Source organism: Syngnathus floridae, chromosome 16 (assembly GCF_059516105.1).
Source record: "Syngnathus floridae isolate MCC-2025c chromosome 16, RoL_Sflo_1.0, whole genome shotgun sequence".
NCBI classification, from domain to species: Eukaryota; Metazoa; Chordata; class Actinopteri; order Syngnathiformes; family Syngnathidae; genus Syngnathus; species Syngnathus floridae.
In genome coordinates this window covers 7,635,248-7,654,831 of record NC_142428.1, presented here as the reverse complement: position 1 = coordinate 7,654,831, position 19,584 = coordinate 7,635,248, and the positions used below count along the sequence as shown (strand labels likewise).

General features: G+C 40.6%; 2 protein-coding genes and 1 long non-coding RNA gene across 4 annotated transcripts in view; all 3 read right to left on the bottom strand.

Annotated features, from left to right (window-relative positions):
• Positions 1-89: 89 nt before the first annotated feature.
• LOC148385456 (uncharacterized) lies at positions 90-7,142 on the bottom strand. Its single transcript, XR_015863550.1, has 3 exons — positions 7,012-7,142; positions 6,829-6,902; positions 90-1,001 (listed from the first exon to the last, which is right to left on the bottom strand). It is a non-coding gene; the product is annotated as an uncharacterized LOC148385456 (long non-coding RNA).
• Positions 7,143-7,925: 783 nt separating this feature from the next.
• On the bottom strand, positions 7,926-12,701 carry kbtbd11 (kelch repeat and BTB (POZ) domain containing 11). The gene is made up of 2 exons (XM_088356309.1): positions 12,330-12,701; positions 7,926-11,686 (listed from the first exon to the last, which is right to left on the bottom strand). The coding sequence occupies exon 2, from the start codon at positions 11,595-11,597 to the stop codon at positions 9,717-9,719; it is 1,881 nt and encodes a 626-aa protein (XP_088212435.1). The 5' UTR covers positions 11,598-11,686; positions 12,330-12,701; the 3' UTR covers positions 7,926-9,716.
• Positions 12,702-13,889: 1,188 nt separating this feature from the next.
• arhgef10 (Rho guanine nucleotide exchange factor 10) overlaps positions 13,890-19,584 on the bottom strand; it is a 28,382-nt gene continuing 22,687 nt past the window's right edge. For both annotated transcript variants that reach the window (XM_088401243.1, XM_088401244.1), the window contains 2 exons: positions 15,404-15,526; positions 13,890-15,242 (listed from right to left, as the gene is read on the bottom strand). In XM_088401243.1, the coding sequence (XP_088257369.1) occupies positions 14,737-15,242; positions 15,404-15,526 (629 nt within the window). In that variant the 3' untranslated portion in view covers positions 13,890-14,736. The remainder of the gene's footprint in view (positions 15,243-15,403; positions 15,527-19,584) is intronic.

Below are 19,584 nucleotides of genomic sequence, written 5' to 3'. Positions count from 1 at the left end.
AATAAGATGGTACTCAGCAAAGCACAGAACACTAATGGCCCTATTTTCTGTATTTTTGTGTCGGGAAAAAGTCTACCATGTTTGAGAAGTTGACAGACCGTGCCGTGCTATACGTTTTTCCTTTTACCAATGCACTTGATCATTTGGTGTCTTAAATTAGACTAATCTTTAGAACAGCAACAAGCAGGTCTAAGTTGTGGCGCAGGTTCTGAGCTCCGTGGATGTGTGGTGACCATATTTCATGATAACGGGATGTATCAAACTCTTTGAAGTATTTTATGAATCAATTCATTGAATGTGTCCTCATCTTTATTTTCTGACAACTCACTGGGTGACGGCACAGCTATGCAGAGGGTGTCACACAGACAAGAACGATTGTGGTGGAAGGTGGTCTACAGATGTCCGTTCCATAATGTTTACGTCCACCACCGGTCTGTGCGTAGCTCTTTATAAATGTACTTTGTGTGCTTCAATCTTCTGCACTTCTCATACACTTAATTTTCACCAATGGCCAAGATTCCTTGACAGTTACAGAGTATTTCCTCTATAATTTTATCCATTTTTAGTTGAGTCTTCAGATGGCAAGGATTGATTATTATGTCTTACATTCAATTTGTGTAAATAATTTGTGATTCGGTTTTTCTTTATAAATTAATGAATGAATCAAAGCGGGATGGGATTGCAGCAGGTGGAGGTAGATGAGATGTGAACCGAGGAAACAACAAACCATGAGTGGCTAATAGCAAAAAAGAGGAATTGCGGTCCAATTGCTCAATCTCATTTGTGGCCCTAATGCTACGGGAGGCCTCTCGCTGCCTGTGTGATTTGATTCCATTTGGAGAGCCTCATTTTCCTCTTGATCTCACATATTAAGGACCTTGCTATTCAACAGCTCAGGAGAGACAGAGCAATGGACAGGTCAGGCGGGGCAATGTTTTATCGCTCTGGCCACATCCAGTTTGATCTTTGAGCATGTACTTCAAGACGTGTTCAGGCTCTGGCTGAAGAAAAAAAAAAAAGTTGAAAGTGTGAGGTCAAAATGAGGCCTTTTAAAGATCATCTTTGGACTGACAGGAATGTTTACTACACTTGAGTGAAATTACAGCAAATATTTTTTATTGAATTCGATTTTCAAATCAGCCTACTTTAGGAACAAAGAACATCCCAAATCCAAACAAAGAACCGAGTCAAATTAATTTCTGACCCCTCTCGGTTCTTGAATTAACAATCCATTTTCTTAAGTTACTTGGAGAGCATGCTGGCATAAAACCAGGAAGGTTACAAGAACAAGAGGAGTGACACTGATTGCGCCTCCGCTAATTAAACCCTACCTGACCTCAGTGTTAGGACATCATTAGTTCCCCCTTGTAATCATCACACAACAGCAATTACATTCTGTTTAGTCCCATTTGCGAGTTCCCTGAACAATTAAAGACAGATCAGGGGCAAAACAAATGATGCTAAAATAAGCAAAAAGTCTTCTTAAAATACTAACATGAATTTTGATAGTAGCTCGCAAATAAATCCATTCCGATGAAGTAAATAGAAATGAAGCCACTGTACCAAAATTAAACCTCAACTTTTAAAGACATCAATAACTGGCATGTTTTAAAAGTTTTGCTTGATGAATTCTATCTTAATTCATTCACTTCACTGGCACACAAAAAGCTGTTGGATAAAATGAGACTCCTTCAGAAATTGCAATTACTTTACGAGGAAATTAATCATGCAAAATGGAACAACGTGATAAGAACTGTTAACAGGTTATTACAACATGGCGCGTTCAGCGTGGCTAAAAGCTCGCCTCCATCAGAAGGGAACAAAGTGCATTCTGGAGCCTGATTTCACATTAAGGCAATTTAAAATATTCTAGATCTTCTAATTTAGCAGTCCGACTTCTGTGTAACTTAATTTGACAAGATTAATTATACAATTAAATCCAAACTTCTCTCAATTATGTGGAGCAATGCAGTCCGCCTGCTCAGGCCGGCCTTTCACCTTTGCTGAGGCAAGGTACCTGATAAGCATAATTTCATCAGGAGAAGAAGAAATTGCTGCCTATTTTGTAACTAGGCTCAACTCAGCACATTAGTGCACTTAATTGCTAGCAGATTTCGTGACTGTGCCCTTCACGTGGCGAGGCAAAATGTTACGGCCATTCACTCGCACATTACTGAAACGGCGGCAGCTCTTTGCTGATTGACGGCACCACTGACTGAAACAAAAGACTTAATTGTGTGTCAATTGTTTCTGTAATTACAAGTGGCAGGCTTGCCACTCCTGCGGCACTGATTTCTTATATGTGAGAAGGGTTTAATGACATAATCTGCTGTTAAAGTAGCAGAAGTCTTATCTTCTAAATGTGTGATCAGATTGGTTGGAGGAGCTTACCCAATCATGCGCAAATGATGTTGATGTTCATGGATATTTTCAAAATCATCTTTCAAAAAGATCTACTGTATTTCCACACACGTAACAATTCTTTGTTTGTTTTGTTTTTGACAAAAAACACTTTCCAGCTGAAATGCTTTCAAGTGCATTCAATCCGAATTCCAAGGCTGTGAGAAAATACCCATGAGGGACAAATGACTTTTTCAAAGATCTTCAAAATGGCCGTTTCTACCTTTGCTCTCTTTCAATTCCACTCTGCCATCAGTTTATATACCCTCTACTTAAAAAGTGGCAGAAGGGGAAATGGTGGACTTGACCTTAATCTGGCCAGTAGTGGGTCACTGAAGATGACACCTCAGAGGTAAAAGGCAACTATTTCCTACCTTTCTTTACTCAGAACCAAGACACGCAGTCCCATGAAAAACTCACTCCCTACATATACCTACCGTATTTTCCGCACTATAAGGCGCACCTTCAATAAATGGCCCATTTTAAAACTTTGTCCATATATAAGGCGCACCGGATTATAAGGCGCACCTTCAATGAATGGCCCATTTTAAAACTTTGTCCATATACTTGGCCCGCGGGCCGGACTTTGGACACACCTGGTGTAGTGGCTCAATATTAGTCCATATATAAGGCGCACCTGATTATAAGGCACCCTGTCGGCTTTTGAGAAAATTGGAGGTTTTTAGTTGTGCCTTATAGTGCGGAAAATATGGTACAAATAATTAATTATATTTTGATTTATTGAACTCACGGGCAAATCTGTTTTTTGTATACTTTAGAAAATGTCTCTGGTTTTCAGTGAAAGACTCAGTTTTGGTCTTTAAGGGTCTTTCAGCTTCTGTTTAATGACATCACTTCCTACATCAAAACTCAAGTAGCTTGACTGATGAGTCCGTTGATAATTTTACCCTCAAGCAGTTAGCACCCAGCAGGGGACTGATACAGACATATGAAAAACATGCTGGTGATTGCTAAATTCTGAAGCGTCTCAATCAGGGTAACTATCTAATTAAATCAAACGTTTTTCAAAGAGTGGGAGACCAGAGAAGATTTTCTTTGACTAAACTCCCTATCAAAGTATAGTGTGACTTATTTCAGTATCATTCATCACTAAATACAAAATACTTATCAAGAATATTTTGGTTAATTCAAGGACACCCAAAAAGGCATTTTCAGCCTTTCAAATAAAGTCACAAAAGTTATGACAGACTTGTCAGCTAACTACAAACATTGTGAGACCATACTAGCACAACAAGGTGAACCTCCACCTGGAAAACAATTTAAGAATGCAGAGCTCAGTGTTAATTAATTATTTTCTCAGTCAGCGTGCTCATAATAACATATCAGGGCACAATAACAAGACACAAATGATGATGTACTAACAAGGTGAACATCCAAAGCACAAATCCATCTTGTAAACAGTAGATGGTCATAGACGTTTAAATACCAAAAGTCTTTTGAGTTAAAACATAGCATGCAATATAAACAGTCATGCCACTCATGCCCCCCCCCCACCCACCCCTCCCCATAAAGTGGCACCACAGGGCTCGGTCACAGCTGCTCTTCGGCGCCTGGAGAAGAATTGCTTCCATTTGGGCTGTCACTTTGGCTACGACCACGGAGGCTTTTCTCATTTGTCAGAGAGCACTAACGTTCCTATGGCTTTCGCGACTAATCTGTAACCACTGACTATACAGGGAGCGAGCATGTTTCACATTGGACCTGGATCAACTTTGGTTTGCAATTGGGTCTTTGAAAGTCAGGCCAACTGGGGGAATTAAGGCTGAAGGCAACTACAAAAACACTGGAATGGTTTTAGGCTGTACACAAGCAGGATTTGGGGGGGGCAACCACCATTCAGTGAGTTTAAATAAACCGATCACTAATCCAATAGCAAGCTGGCGCAATATGGCTACTTGAATAACTTGTTTATTTAGTGTATCACTGGAAAGCTTAATAACACTGGTAAACAGTATATTTTAATCCAAGATGCTCTTGTGCATCCCAAAACTTATTTTGATTGCTAATTTAAAAAAAAAACGCTTTACTTTTTTGTAGAGCACATATTTTCACTTCTTTGTTTTTAACCTAGATAAAAGCTTACAATTATATCATCATAGCATTATAATTCATAACCATGACATTTCAGAAATAGATCTACCTGTTGCTGAACCAGCTCTTTGATTCAGAAATATAATTAAATATATTACATGAGGGCTGATTTTGAATAGAAGACTAGAAAACTAAACTAAAACTAGAAAGCTTTACTTGCTTCTCCGATTAAAACATTTAGTAAAATCAAAACTGAAAATGAATGCAGAATTCACGATGCATCTCATTACTGAGTTTGCCACAAAAGTCTCTCCATTTAATTTCCAAAACCTTGCAAAACATATTAGAGCAAACACAGTTTGAGTGATGCTCATAACTTTTTAAATATATCTGACAGCCTTAATGTATTCCCACATTTAATCATTCCTTTATATTGACATTTCTAATTAAGCAGCATAATTGGAAAGCCTCTGTGAGGTGGCAATCATTTCAACGTCCACTGCAAAATTAATGCAAAAATTATTAATGAATCCGACTGCTTTTAATTGCTGTGTACCTCATATCCATTATTGCTGCAGCATCCTCCTTGAAATGGCACAATGACAAATACAAGTGTCATGTCAGCGCTTTCCGTCCTCATCGCACACCTCAATCAAAGCTAATCCATTTCACCTCAGCGCTGAGCAGTCAACAAATTAAAGGCCCATTTCATTTTCCACCTTCATTAACGTTGTTTCCAAGGTGACGATCATTTAGCGACTGGTGCAAACAATTTTTAAAGATGTGTGGGCTTTTGATATTTCCACTGCAGCAAATGAATGAAAGCATATTGAGCATACAAATCAGTACACTTTTAATCCTGTGTTCCGCATATGCCAACAAAGAGTTTTTCATCTCGGTGAATATTTTAATATCAGATTTTGAAGGACTGTGTTCTCTCTATTTCTCCCTTCATGTATCTAAGATCACCAGAAAATACTGACCCAACTTAAAAGTTTTTGAGACGTGAGAAACCATCATAAAACAAGAATTATTTGTGGTGTATTTAGGAACAACTGCTAGCTTAAGGCTAACAGATAACCCTTTGGGCAATTGATATTTCAACATACTAGTGTATGTTATACAGTATATACAAAATAGTGAGGAAAGCCACTGAGCAGTAAGTGTGCAATGTCCTAATGTCTGGAGGGGTTGCTCCTTTTATAAGAAAAAAAAAAAAGAGAAAAAGTCAGACGCAATGACCCACTTTGGCTGAGTAGCTGCACCAATAATGGCTTGTACCATAAATACACCAACAAAGACCATCTAGGTAATATTGCATTTTTCTGTATGCAATAAAACATGGTGATAAAAACTGTCATATTTTGTTGACACATTACATGTCCTTTGCTCACATAAGAAAAGAAAAACGGAGCCAATAGAAATGAAAAACTGGGGAGGGGGGGGCAATGACGACTTCTGAGACGAGCCTCTTTCGCATGCAAATCATATCTGAATTTCTCATTAGCATAAATGCATGAGCAACTTTAAATGCTTTTAATTTTCAATCTCGCCAAGCGGAGGAGTAATTTGTCACTGTCAGAATGGAAGACTAAAAGGGTGGGACCAGAGGGAGCCAAGGACTGCACGCTCAAATGGAATCACAGAACATTTCTGATTTACTAATTGACTGATGTGCAGTTCAGTGGAATTGCCTTGAAGGTGTAAATAATTCTGTGTATATCTAAATGGCTCAAATGAGAAAGTGAGAGGCGGATATGCGAAAGCACATTACATGATGCTTCTCCCCAGGCCACGCTTTTCTCCTGTGATTCTAATTCTCAGCCTTTTATATTTTCACTGTGTGTCTCCATAGACTGTGCATGTTTGCTGTTTTTCTACTCAACCACAGATAATCAACTGCAAATTAAAATAGAAAGTCATAATCAGTTACAGCTCTATGTTAGTACACAAAGGCAAACACCAAAGCGCACCAATTTTTAAAAAAAATAATAATAAACAGTGCAGTTGCATACAACTCCAAAGAGTGCTAAGCATTTTTAGCATTTGTTTTAAGGGCTGGTCTTAATTTTTACTCATTTATTTCATTTTTTCCCCACAACTAAAAAAATCTAAAAACTAGCCCTCCCAATTAAATAAAAACAAAAAACTAAACATGGTGAAGTGGCATTTAGCTGTTATGCTGCATGCAAATGAAACAGAATATTAATCTGAAATTGCCAACAGAAGTCAAGGCAGCCCAAAATGTGAATTATTTCCAATCCAGGCTATATATAAATAAAGATACCTTGCCTTGCCTTGCCTTGCCTTACCTAAAGCCAATCCACACAATTTAAGAAGACAGAGTAGGTATGTACTGTAGGGCTAGTTCCTCACCTCCTCTAAGACATCTAACAAGTTGGCCTGTTCTTCAACCCTTCCAAACCACCGGTTTCACATGACGTATGTTGCTGTCACACACAAAAAAAGATGTGGCAGACATCAGATAATCACAGCAACATCTCCTGTACTGTAGATGGCTGCAGGCAAGACAAAGGAGAAAGTGACACATTTGCTCACATGTTGCATCATGATGACCAGTGAAGTCTGGATCTTTCTGAATCAAACATTTTCAGTAGCTATGCCTTTCAATAATGCAATAAATGAAGTAAAATACTAATTGGCATCCACGTTTCCATAGCTATATTCTAATATAGGCTCGTTACATCATATCTGACTGTCAAAAAGGTTTCAATACAACGCATTTTGTATTGTGGTATTATAAATGTAGCAATATTTTACAGAAAAACAAACAGAAAAACAATTTCTGCATTAAACTTACTCGTCCAGCCAAAACAACTCAGCACTCTGCTCCGTGCTCAGACTGCCCTCCAGTGTTGAATGATGAGTACAGCAGTTTGGTATGCAGGAAATGCACACCTGAAATATGGAAATTGATAAATTGGGCAGATTCATTTTTATCGGTTGTTGAATTGTCCATTTATCCATCTATCCATTTTCTGAACTGCTTTATGCTCACAATCATGGTATATTTTGTGAATATGTGAATATACGCCACTCTACACGGCAGTAGCCAATGTTATTCCAACTATATATGATAATAATGATTAATAAACCATGGAAAAAATCTGAGATTATTTTTCCCCTTCATAAATTAGCAAATTGGACAGGGGATTGAAAAATCTAATTTCTTTGCAATCACTATTGATTGGACAAGTTGCACGACTTATGTTTGTCTTTTTGAAAGATCAATGCATAAAATTAAGACGCAATTATTGGCATTTATTTTTGCACAAGAAATTCTTGTGAATATCTTTAGTTTTCTTTTAAGTACCGTACAATCATTTTATCGTGCAATTTTAGAGGACCTCGAGGTCGTTGGTGCTATTACGACAAATATCCTCTAGATGGCAGAACCTGCCTACATTTTACATTGGAGCCATAAGAAAAACAAATACAAATCACCATACTGAAACATTTTCAGACATCAATTTTATTTGAAGTACTTTGTTTTGATTGATAAATACTATCCACCACCTAATTCCATTCCAAAGCTTTTTACACTGGAGATTTTTCACCTGGCATTACAGCACTGAGCTGTCATCACAGGAGCAAATGCAAATCAATCATATTCATACCGAGGAAGGAAAACCCACAAAAGTAAAAAGGCCTGCCAGCTAACGCAGTAAAACCACATCCAGTTTGTCCAAGATACACCGACTGCATTGAAACACTATGCACGTTATCAGATTTTTGTTGCTGTCAGAAATATATAAGCTTTCATACTAAACTCACGTTGTGCTTTTGTAGCAGCAAACACATACTTTTCAAGACATTTCTCAAATAAAATTATTTATGTTATGCAATTAGAATACAGTACGAGAGCCTTACAGACCAGCGGCTCTTAGTGCGGATTGGCAGTAAACAGACTGAAGCAATGTGGCATCTGATTTGACCTTTAAATATTGCAGATGTGGTTGTTTTCTTACACTGACTTTCTAGCTTTGTTAAACATCCCTGAAAGAGGTTGTTAGCAGCCAACATGGAGAAGAGAAAAGAGAGAGAAAATACTTTCAATGAGCGTCACACACCCAAAATGAGCAATCGTTTGTCACAATTTAAGAGATGATTCAATATCTTTGGCAAATATGTATAAGTGCTGGAAAATACCTTTTTATGCAATATGAAAAATATTTATTTAAAAAAAAGCTGATTCTTGTGCTTTTGTGGCAGCATGGTGGTGATTCACATCTCTGATTCACAGTTGTGGGGTTCTGATTTAGGATCTCAACTCTGACCTTGCTGTCTGGAGTCTTATGTGATGTCACATCAGTTTGCGAGCATGTTATTTAGGCCATTGATGATCCTGTGAGGGAGGTTCGTTTGTGTTGAATAATTAAGCTGTTGCTACTGAATACTATTATGTAACATGGTTTCATAATTGTGTGCATGCAGCAATTATTCACAGATTTTCATTATTCGCAACACCACTTGGTCGCTATTTGCGTGATTCGCTGTATGTACCGATTGACCCCGATGTACCCCACCTCTCGACCTTATCCAGCTTATGATGGCAAAAATGTCCAAAAATGTTTGCTGGATATTGTTTTTTGTTATGAAAATGAGCTCCGACATTTGAAACTTAGAACCTATGATCTTAAAATAATTGAATGTGCATTTGAATGAGCATATAAGGTTACATTTTAACTATCATTTTAAAATACTTAATGTCTGTGTGCTTTTGCCAATATTGACCTCCGCAATTGGCTGGTGGACCAGTCCAGGCTGTCTTTCAGTCAATTAATATTGCCTCCAGCTCACTTCCATATAAATCGAATGAAAATGGTATTGAAAGACATTTGTGACCTTTCTGGTCGTGTAAAATACTGCTCTGCATCCTTTCAATGACATTCCAGTCATCATTAGTGAAGCCCTACAGCAGTTCCATTTGCATAGAAGCCACATCGCATCATTCATCAGCACATTTTGCAACAAAATGTCAATAAGTCCACATGGTGTAAATAATATCTGATCCAACAACAAAAGTGCACCAAACACGACCAACCAGTAATACTAATCTATTGTCACTTCCATCAGACTAATATCGTTTGCATTCACTCAATACTGAAAATTCCCTTTTTAAGGCTTGCCTCTGTAGAAACATGAAGTTGCCATGCAATACACACATTCTTTTGCAAGCAGGCAATGACACACTGGTAGACACAGCGGACACACTAAAGACAGCGAATGGGCCGGTCTGAGTTCTAGTTCTGTGACTCTGGATCGCACCCGGGAGGAACTTTCTCAGGCTTTTCAGGCAAAGTGAGCACAAAAGGAAAAAGAACGCCTTTGGCTTCGAGAGGCGCCCTCAGCGGCTCCTCCACAAAGTAGGCGTTCTCCTCCTCCACCACGAATTGAAGAGTCTGGCTTTTGTTCACACAGTAGATGCAGTTCCCTACGACGGCGCAGCGAAACGGCAAGGAGCTGCCGAGCCTCTGCGACGCGCAATCGTGCCACATTTTCACAATGCTGTTGTACTTGAACACGTTGATCCCTTGCTCACGGGTCACGTCGAAGCGGTAAATGAAGCTCTTCAGCGCCACCATATCCGTTGACTTCTTCCTGCTGTTGTTGTAAGGGCATTCTTGCCACTCGTCTCTCTTTGTGTCATACTTGAGGAGGCGATAGAAGAGCGAGCCCCCGGAGACGTAAAGCTCCCCGTTGCAGGTGGTGGCCTCGTGAGCTACCGCGAAGGCTCCCTTGGGCAAAGGGGCCACGGCGGTCCAGCGGGCCATACGAGGGTCATATTTTTCGACGGTAAACAAACACTCACCTCCGATAGCATACAGGTACCCATCCATGGACACGAGCTTCAGTTGGGCACGGGCCTGCGTCATGGGTCGGATCTCTGACCAGAGGTTTGTTTTGGGGTTGTAACAGAAGACCTTGTCTGATGCCCTCCCCTTGTCCCCTTTTATTCCACCTGCCACAAACAGGTAGTTATACATGGTGCAGATTCCACAGCCTTTAGTGTTGACGTCCTCGGGCATGGTTGTCAAAGGTCTCCAGTCGTTAGCCACTTCGTTGAAGCAGTAGATGGTGTGACTCTCCTCCAGCGACCCCACGGACGAGGGGCTCTGTGGACGGCTTCCGCAGCGGCTCGGCGGTCGGCTCCCGACGCGTTCAAACACGTCGTTTATCTCAGCAGCCATGAGAGTCTTCCTCCCGTCCATTCTTTTCTTCAGGATAAGATCGCGCTCGGACCCTGTCAGACGCCCGTATACGGCGGGGTCCTTGAGGATCTGCAGGAAGTTGTCGCTCATGAACCCATAGGCGGTCTCCTTCAGTTCGCTAAGTCGCTGCTTTTTAGCGATGTTCAGAATCTCATAGCAATTCCCCGCCGTGATTTGTTCTGTCATGCGGTCCATTGCCGCCTGGACGGCGCAAGGAATCTGGAGGATTTTGGCCCCCGTGATGACTTCGACGACATTTTCTTTTGAAACATTCATCTGGGAAGTGTAAACATAATCGATTAGAGTAGAAAAAGTCTTATAGCTCACGCCTTTCACTTTGAGGATGTTTCGTGAGAGCCGAGCTTTGAAGTAGTCGCTCTTTTCTGCCAGGACCGACTTGTGAGCGTTGATCGTCTGACCGCCAACTTCGATGACTAAATCGGGCTCGGTTTTACCAGACAACTGATTGATCACCACTGAGCTGCCCTCGAGGTTGCGTGATAGGTCTGATTGATCAGATGCTGGTTTCGTATCGGCAAACTCTTTCGCTCTTGCGCCATTGGGGATTTGACCGCTCGCACAGTGGGACACACTAGAGTCAGCATTCGATGGAACGTTCACCACATTCTTTTCTTTGGAGAAATGAAAGTCACTTGCACTTGCCATGTATGACCCGTTACCTTTTTGACAATCGTTATGGTTGTTTTCAGTTATCAGTCTTCCATCCAGAAGGTATTCCTTTTCAAAAACTGTAGGGACACTAAATTCTGGGTCATCCCCGAAGGACCCTTGGACAATGCCTGGACGTAAATCCCTGGCCTTGTCAGTGCTTGCCACCAGGCTGGCAGTGTGGTGGATGACATCAGCCTCGATTGCAGCAACTCCTCCTCCAGGTCCTTGGCCCTCGGTCATCCTGATGTACTCACTTGTAATGGAGGATGGCGTAGGTAGTGATCATACTGGGGGTGGACAAAACTTTGTCTTTTGTGTCTTTCTGCCGCCTACGTGGAATGAAAAAAACATGACTCATTAAGTTGCAATTGCTGACAGGCATTATTTCTCTTATCAAAACAGGATTGCAATGCAGAGTAAAAACACCAAGTTTTTGCCATCTCATCATTCTAACCTTATAAATATGTAGAAATGATATCATTTAAAATAAGACTAGTGAGAATTCACATATTAGGATAGATAGATAGATAGATAGATAGATAGATAGATAGATAGATAGATAGATAGATAGATAGATAGATAGATAGATAGATAGATAGATAGATAGATAGATAGATAGATAGATAGATGTGCTTATGCTAAATACTGCAGTAGATGATATTGTGCATGAATTTGATTGTGTTCCATCTAAGAAAAAGAACTAGGGCCAAGCCCGTTCTTTCTTTGAGTCAAACTGCATGACCCACTGCAATAATCTTCCTAGTAGCTCATTATTAAGCACTACATTTATTGCGCATGCGCAAGGGTAAATTGCTCCTTAGAATGACAAGGCAGAGGTAAAAAAAAAAAAAAAAAATGGTCGTGATTGTTTCGTCATGGTCTTGCAACAATTTGCAAGTTGAAATAAGATTGTCAAATTGCAACATGAGAAAAATCAGCGTTTATTTTGCATGCAAAGTTAATGCAACCTACCTGCGATTCCAGGCTGTGATTAAAGCACTCGGAACCAGCGAGCCCTCCAACAAAGCTCCGTTACGTAAAGCCTCCACAATCCTGAGCAAGCAGTCACCCGAGATGACTATTTCATTTACATTCTCCTCCTGATTCCGTCCACCCGTTCACCTCTTAAGCCACTCGATCCTATGAATGGCTCTTCGAATCAAGTCTCCCCGAGGCGAGACTGAAGCGGCGATCGAACAGTGGTCGTCCGGGTGGGCGCGCCTCCCTGAGCAGCTTCCTCGCGTGACCGTGCACTCAACAAATGTGGCGAGTGTCCTCATGCACCGGAGGTGTCCAACATTGGAAGCATGACTAGTCAGGAGATGTGTTTTTTTTTTCCCCCTTCAGTGACTGTTGCACTAAACCACGCCCCTTTGCTTAGTATTAACCCTGAACTGGACGGGGCAAGGCGCGTGCAGGGCGCATCCCCCCCCCCCCCCCCCCCCCCCCCCCCTTTACTGGATGCATCAAATGTACATTCATCAAGAGGTTGCAAAAACCCACACTCAGCAAGTTTAAAAAAGAACCCCCTCCCCAAAAAAAAGCTATTAAATCTATTTAAGCAAAAAAGGGCAAAATGAATTAATTCTGTCAATTATGCACAATAAATTTGCTAGCTGAACTAATGGAAAAATGCACAAACATTTTACAGAATATCCTAATAGCTCTCATCTTCTGTGAAAAGCAGTGGCTGAGACTGGCACAAGAAGGTTTTGCCACTTATTCCTGGAAATGTATAAGTACAGATACCTGAAAAATCAGTTTATATACAGCAAGAAAGTTGTTACGGCTACACACCTCAACAAAGTGTGCACGCCTGCTCAACAATAGTCATGAAAAACGCCCCTGAAAAAAAAGCACAACCAGCAGAGCAACAGAAGGTCCATTGGTGTCATAGCAACTGGTTTCCCTATTTATAAATAGAAGGGAGCCACGGAGAGGGTATTGGACAACCATCAGTCCTGTGAGATTAAGAGGTATTCAAATGGAAGGTTTGAATGGCAAACATATTCTAAGAACAAAGCCAGGCCAGGGACAGATGTGTGCACACAAAATGAGCATCTCCATGGAAACCTCAGGGTTGTCAATACCAGCGAACATGAGCTACCAGTAAGCCCCATTATACCACAACAGAAGCACAAATGTTTTTAAACTATACAATCTGGAGCAAATCTTACTACTTGATTGTGGGTGAATAGTGAAAATGGTTGCGCAACAGTGGACGTGGGCGTTCAGAGTGAGTAAATGGCTTGACCCCGCTCTGCTCAGACGTGGGAGAAATGACGAGTGAAATTGCAGAAGAAAGAGCTGCATCAGGCTGCACTCACCTACCTCAGGCACACTTGCTAGCCCCAACATGTAGTAAAAGTGTAATCACTGGAGAATTAGATACCGCTACTCTGTTCTTCTTTCCCAAAATGTTTTTTTGTGATCTAACCATTTAAATTTAATCAAGTTTCCACAGTGCTTGCCACTGTGTACGAGCTTTGAATACAAAATTTCCCAAAATGGCAAACACAAAATACAATAGTATCACAATAAACCTATGTTTATAGATTAATAACATAACAGAAGTACAGTACTATACATACAAATGTATTCAACAATAAAATGGAAGCATGATTTAACAGTCTCTTAAATATTCTTAAGTGAAAGGATTAAGAGGCTGAAGAAAATATCTTTCCTAGTCAATAACAAATAAATCTTTGTGGAGAACACTGGCCAGCCAGACATCCTAATTTTCCCAAAGCAAATCAGTCAACGTTACTTCACCTTTTTAAACACGAGTGGAAACAGTGGGCTAGCTCCAGGAAATATTTTATATGACTCAAAGCACGTTCGTCTGAGCTCCCTCAAAACTCTTGCGTGAACTTTCCGTATTTACACCTTGACAAGTCTTGGCAGGGGGGGCAACGATATAAAAACCACTTTGTAACTTGACTCATGCAGAAAAAAAAAATCTCAACGAAGTTTTACAAACTGTGGTCTTGTACAATTTATACAAACAAACAAAAAACAGTGGCAACTCATGTGATGTTAGCCTGCAGTCTGTTTTAACATTTTCATTTATCTTGAAATGAGATATCAGGAATACTGTAGTGGAGGCAAGTTCTGTCATTGTGGTTTAAATATGGCGTTTGTCCATTGACATTGCTTTATAAATATTAGTGTAACACCAGGTATCAAGATATTGAAATTTTAAATCTTGGTCTCATTCTTTCATCTCACAAAAACCTGGCATTTGAAAAAGGGTTTGTCAAATCCACTGTACAAATATATATGCTTGAAAGGAGTCAAAAGACATTTGTATGATTATAATATCCTCTTTCAAAAGCTGCTTATTGTTAATTCCATTCTGTTTTACTGGTGTATTGGTGTGTCACATGTTGAGCAAGGGGATCTGCCAGATTAGGATGGTCGAGGTGTTGTCCTCATGGCGTGACTGTTTGGTCTTTTTGTTCACCCGGCGGTGTCCCAAACCTCCAGAAACCACCAGGAGAGAACTGACGTCAACTTTGCTGGTACGACGGCCCCTCTGATGGTGGGCCGGATCATGAAGCACGTCGTAAAGGGCCCCGTCCTCAGGCCCGTGCTCCAAGGAACTTTGGGATTGAACTAAAGAGCTGCAGGATGAAGAAGGCCGTGAGTCCTGGAGAGCCATGGTGGTGCAGCCTGCCTCTCCCAGCCATACTCCTTGGCTCTGAAGCGAGGTTGAAGTGGAGTCTGAGGGTGGCAGAGCACCTTCTCCATCCTCTGGCTCCCCTTGCTGGGCTGACGCTGAAGAGGCGGGGCATGAGAGGCCCGGGGTTCGGTTGCACACCGCTGTGGCCACGGTTAGGAACTTAACTGGGCCGTTGTGAGCATGCAAGGATACCATGCCGCGACCTGAAGATAGACACATCTTAAATGTTCATTTTTAATGGTGGACATGGTCTCAAATGCAGTGTTCTTGTTTGCCCGTATTATAAATATATAATGTGAATATAATATAAATATGTATGAATAATATATAAATATGAATATACATATGAATAGACCTGTGTTACCTGTGACCTTGGGGATACCCTGTAGTCTGGGGACGGAGAGGGCCACGGTCACGCCAAGGTTAGTTCCGACGAGCAGCATGCCATGGCAAACCAGCAAACTGCTTACTGACACTCTCTGGTTCCCTATGGAAGAACGCCAGCGGGATGTTAGTTCACTTATGCAATATTCACAGTTTTATCTCAAGTACAGGTGGTCTAGAGGTCCGTGGCAGTATTGCAGGTGGTTTGAAAAATTGGAAATGGAAAATAATTGTAACATTTTTAAAAATAAAATGGATTTTTAATTTAGACTTGATTTATTTTCCAGTTAATTTTGTGAAAAATCAACTGACTTTTTCAGTCTTCTTGGGTTGTTTTCACCAAGTGTAGCATATTTGAACAGGTCCCCCCCTCCCCAAGGAATGTTACAAGGGGTGTGGCTCAGTTATAGAGTGATGGACCTTGAAGGTGGTGGGTTCAATCCTCAAGTCAATTTAGACTTGATTTATTTTCCAGCTAAATTAGTGAATCATTTACCCATCCAAATTATGTCAAATGTATCTGAGATTCCTAAAACAGACAGCGATACAAATAAATAGCCTGTGTAGGTCTATCCTCCTTTGGTGCAAAATAAAAAAAATATTCTGGTTATAATGGTAGTCCCTTGCACAAAATCAATTGAAAACCCCTTATGTAGTATATGGACCAAAGTATTGACACACACACACATTATTCAGTTATAAAATCAGCAAACTAGAGCCCTTAGTTCAATTCAAATCGTGTTTTGGACAATATTGGTCTTCCACTTTTAAGAGTTTGACTTTTACTGCTCCAACATGGCAAGGCGTAACGTGGAATGAAGAAAAAAATATCCCCACAGACACTCAACCTCAGAACTTACAATCGTGCCGCGGCCTAGGTCCAAGAAAAAAGAGGCCACTTCAGCAGGCAATAAAACGTTGTTTGAGGAAGGTGAGTCTGCATATTTTTGCAGCGATGAGGTTTATTTATCTCCAAGGCAACACAGCAAAGATCCTGAATAAATGTAGCTCTTTTCAAGCCTCGGTTCCACAAAGAAACAAAAAAGTGTTACATAACACAAGGACTGATGCTTTAATACTGTAATTAAGCAACAATCAGTGTCTTTATTCAGGAAAGACTTTGGCAGCTATAGTGGAACAATGCCACCTGTTTATTTCCCTCTTGGTCACAAATATCAGCACAGTAAGGTTTTCCTTTACAGCTCTGTTCATAAACAAAACGCAATAAAGTTGGACAAGTTGTCAGGTTGTGGGAGTGGAATTTGACACTCATCACAGACTCTCATCAGGACTACAAATTTCAATGACCTATGAAAAAAAAATGTTTTACTAGTTTATGGTGTGGGGCAAGGCTGTCATGAGACTTGAATTTTCTCCATGACAGAAAAACGGTTTGCAGTCACCGTGATGGACCCCACTGACTATTAGGAACACACTAGAGAGGAAACCAGGTACACTACTCCCTCTAAACCTCCACTGAGGCCATTGTAGAAACTTGGGCACATGTGCTTCTAATGAAGGCCCACAACGTGCAGAAAAAAATCACATTTCTGGTTTGAGTGGGCTTTGGTCAACTTTCCCCTTTCATAATATTTGGAGTTCCCCACCCTGAGGGTGAACTCAAATAAATCCAGAGGGAACATCCACGCAATCCTGATCCTACAGCAGAGCCTCACTTTGATCCGCACTTAGCCCTGACAAGTAACAGCAGGAGGGAGGCGTAAAGCTCACATATTACAATATCACACAGTACCAACAATTCAGTCACACTAAGAATAAAAGCACCATGTGTGCAATTGTGCTTCTATCGCTATGTGTGGAGAAGACTGCCTTCTTTAGGATTAGCCTATTTTAAGCTGATAAAGTATGACGACTTTGTGTCTACTGTTAATGTGCATATTTTCACTTTTTAATCAGGGTGACTGACTGTTTTGACCAAGCGGTACTATTTTGGGTTACACAATCCCTTGAGGCACCGATATGGCCACGTCTTGCGCAGTAGTTTTATGACAGTCGGTAGAAAAGCACCTTTGTGCGCCTTAGAACAAAAAACAAACCGAAAAAAAAAAAAAAACAGTAGTTAGCAGGTTTATTACTTCCTTTCCTTCCGTCCTGCAGAAATCTGGGAACGATTTGGCATCATATCTGATGGCAAATACGAAACAATAGTAATATAAATGACAAGCAAGACGTATATTTATTGCCCCCCCGTCCCCTCCCCTTTCGATGTTTGTCTCATAAAAACACGCACGGCTGCCTTTTTAGGTCACCCAGCAGCAGACAAAGGCACACCCCATAAACACCCTGCAACCCGACGGCCACCATCCTCTCCCTTTCTAATCAGCAAAGCCATTCAGCAAAAACAGAACGAGAAATATCAACTATATTATTCCTCTAAAATATGAGCTGGACTTAACAAGGAACCGGCATGAAAATGACGGCTATTAGAGCGCATTATGCCAAGTGAAGTTAAGAACCACCAGACAGAAATGTAGGTGGGTAGTGCAATCCAACATGTTCCAACATGTGTGAACATGAGAAGGGCAAATTTAAAAAGCTTCTGAGTGTAGCAATCACACAAAAGACAACACCCCAGTTTTCCTGGTATTCCTAATGTGGCTCTGTACACACATAAAAATCCTTTCACAATCACAATTAATGTCAACATATTATTTATATCATGATTTACATACATGCCGCTCATAAAAAAAAAAAAAAAAAAAAAAGGACTTACTATAATTGCTCTGTGTATTTCTTGTGTGCAAACATTTATGATTGTAATAATCTGAACAGACAACACTGGTTAAATTACAAGCGATCTAAGAATAGACCCCGGTTTGGAATCCTCCCAATGATGGAACCCCGCTTTAGATGTCTGCTGAATTTACGTCAGCTTCCACACTGTATGACCCTTTTGGCTCTTTTGAGGTTTCAATGTAATTAGTCTGTCTACTAACTTGGGTTAAAACCAGTTCCAGATTAAAAACACATTGCTGTTTCTCTCGCAGCCCAACCCCTGCTACTCTAATTACACCAAAGATGATGCACAGGCAGCACATTTCCTCGTCTAATTCTGGCCGACGGTAAGAACTTGTGGTGATAAAACCCCTGGAGAGCATTCTGGAAAAGTCTAGATAAGAATAAAAGTGGAGGAGCAAAGCTTTCCACGTGCGGAAACTACAGTATTTTCCGGACTATAAAACGCACCGGACTATAAGGCCCACCTTCAATGAATGGCCCATTTTAAAAATTTGTCCTTATATAAGGCGCACCGGACTATAAGGCGCACCATTGATGCATCATGTCAGATTTTTAATCCAAATCAAATCATTCTCCATTTTATCTTTTTTACTTCAACTCCAGACGCAACAAATTACTTTATAATCACAAAATAATGATCCATAGTCTTTTTGATTGATGATTCATAGTCTTCAGCGGGCCATTTATGATTGATTTCATGACACAATGCTTCAGGCCAGTTTAAATTTAGGAATTTGGTCCATATATAAGGGGCACCGGACTATAAGGCGCACCGTCGGCCTTTGAGAAAATTTTAGGTTTGTAGGCGCACCTTATAGTCTGGAAAATACGGTAGCTTCCGCTTGACTCGGATAGATCTCATTAGCTGTCGTGGGTAGTCAGCTTCTTTAGCAGACTGCTTTTATCATTCAAATGTCTCTGAAGGAGAGGCCGACCCATTTTTAACTGAGGTCAGGTGAACACAGGAGCATTTTAACAGCTCGTGACTGAGATGTCAGACAACATGACTAACATGTTACTCAATTTCATTACTTTGTAGAAACGTGCAATCTCCCCTCTAGAAACGATTGTGTTCATTCTTTTCGGCTCTGTGTTTTTGGGTCAAGGCTGATGTAACACAGAGGATTAAAAGATCTAAAGTAGCAGCGGCCCGCTTCTTTGATGACTTCAGCATGCCACATTTACTGTGCTGACATTTAATTTGATTTGCACTGAACGTTGTCAGCAATACTTGGACTTAAACCTATGTTGAAGCAGTCTTCCTCTTACATTGTAAATGCAATAACTAAGGGAATTTTCTTCTAATAAAATAGTATCAGCATTTAAAGTGATAAAAAGCTTGTGGCCTATTTATGTTTGTTGTGTTGACTCTAAGAGGCAATAATTACAGCTTTACATGCT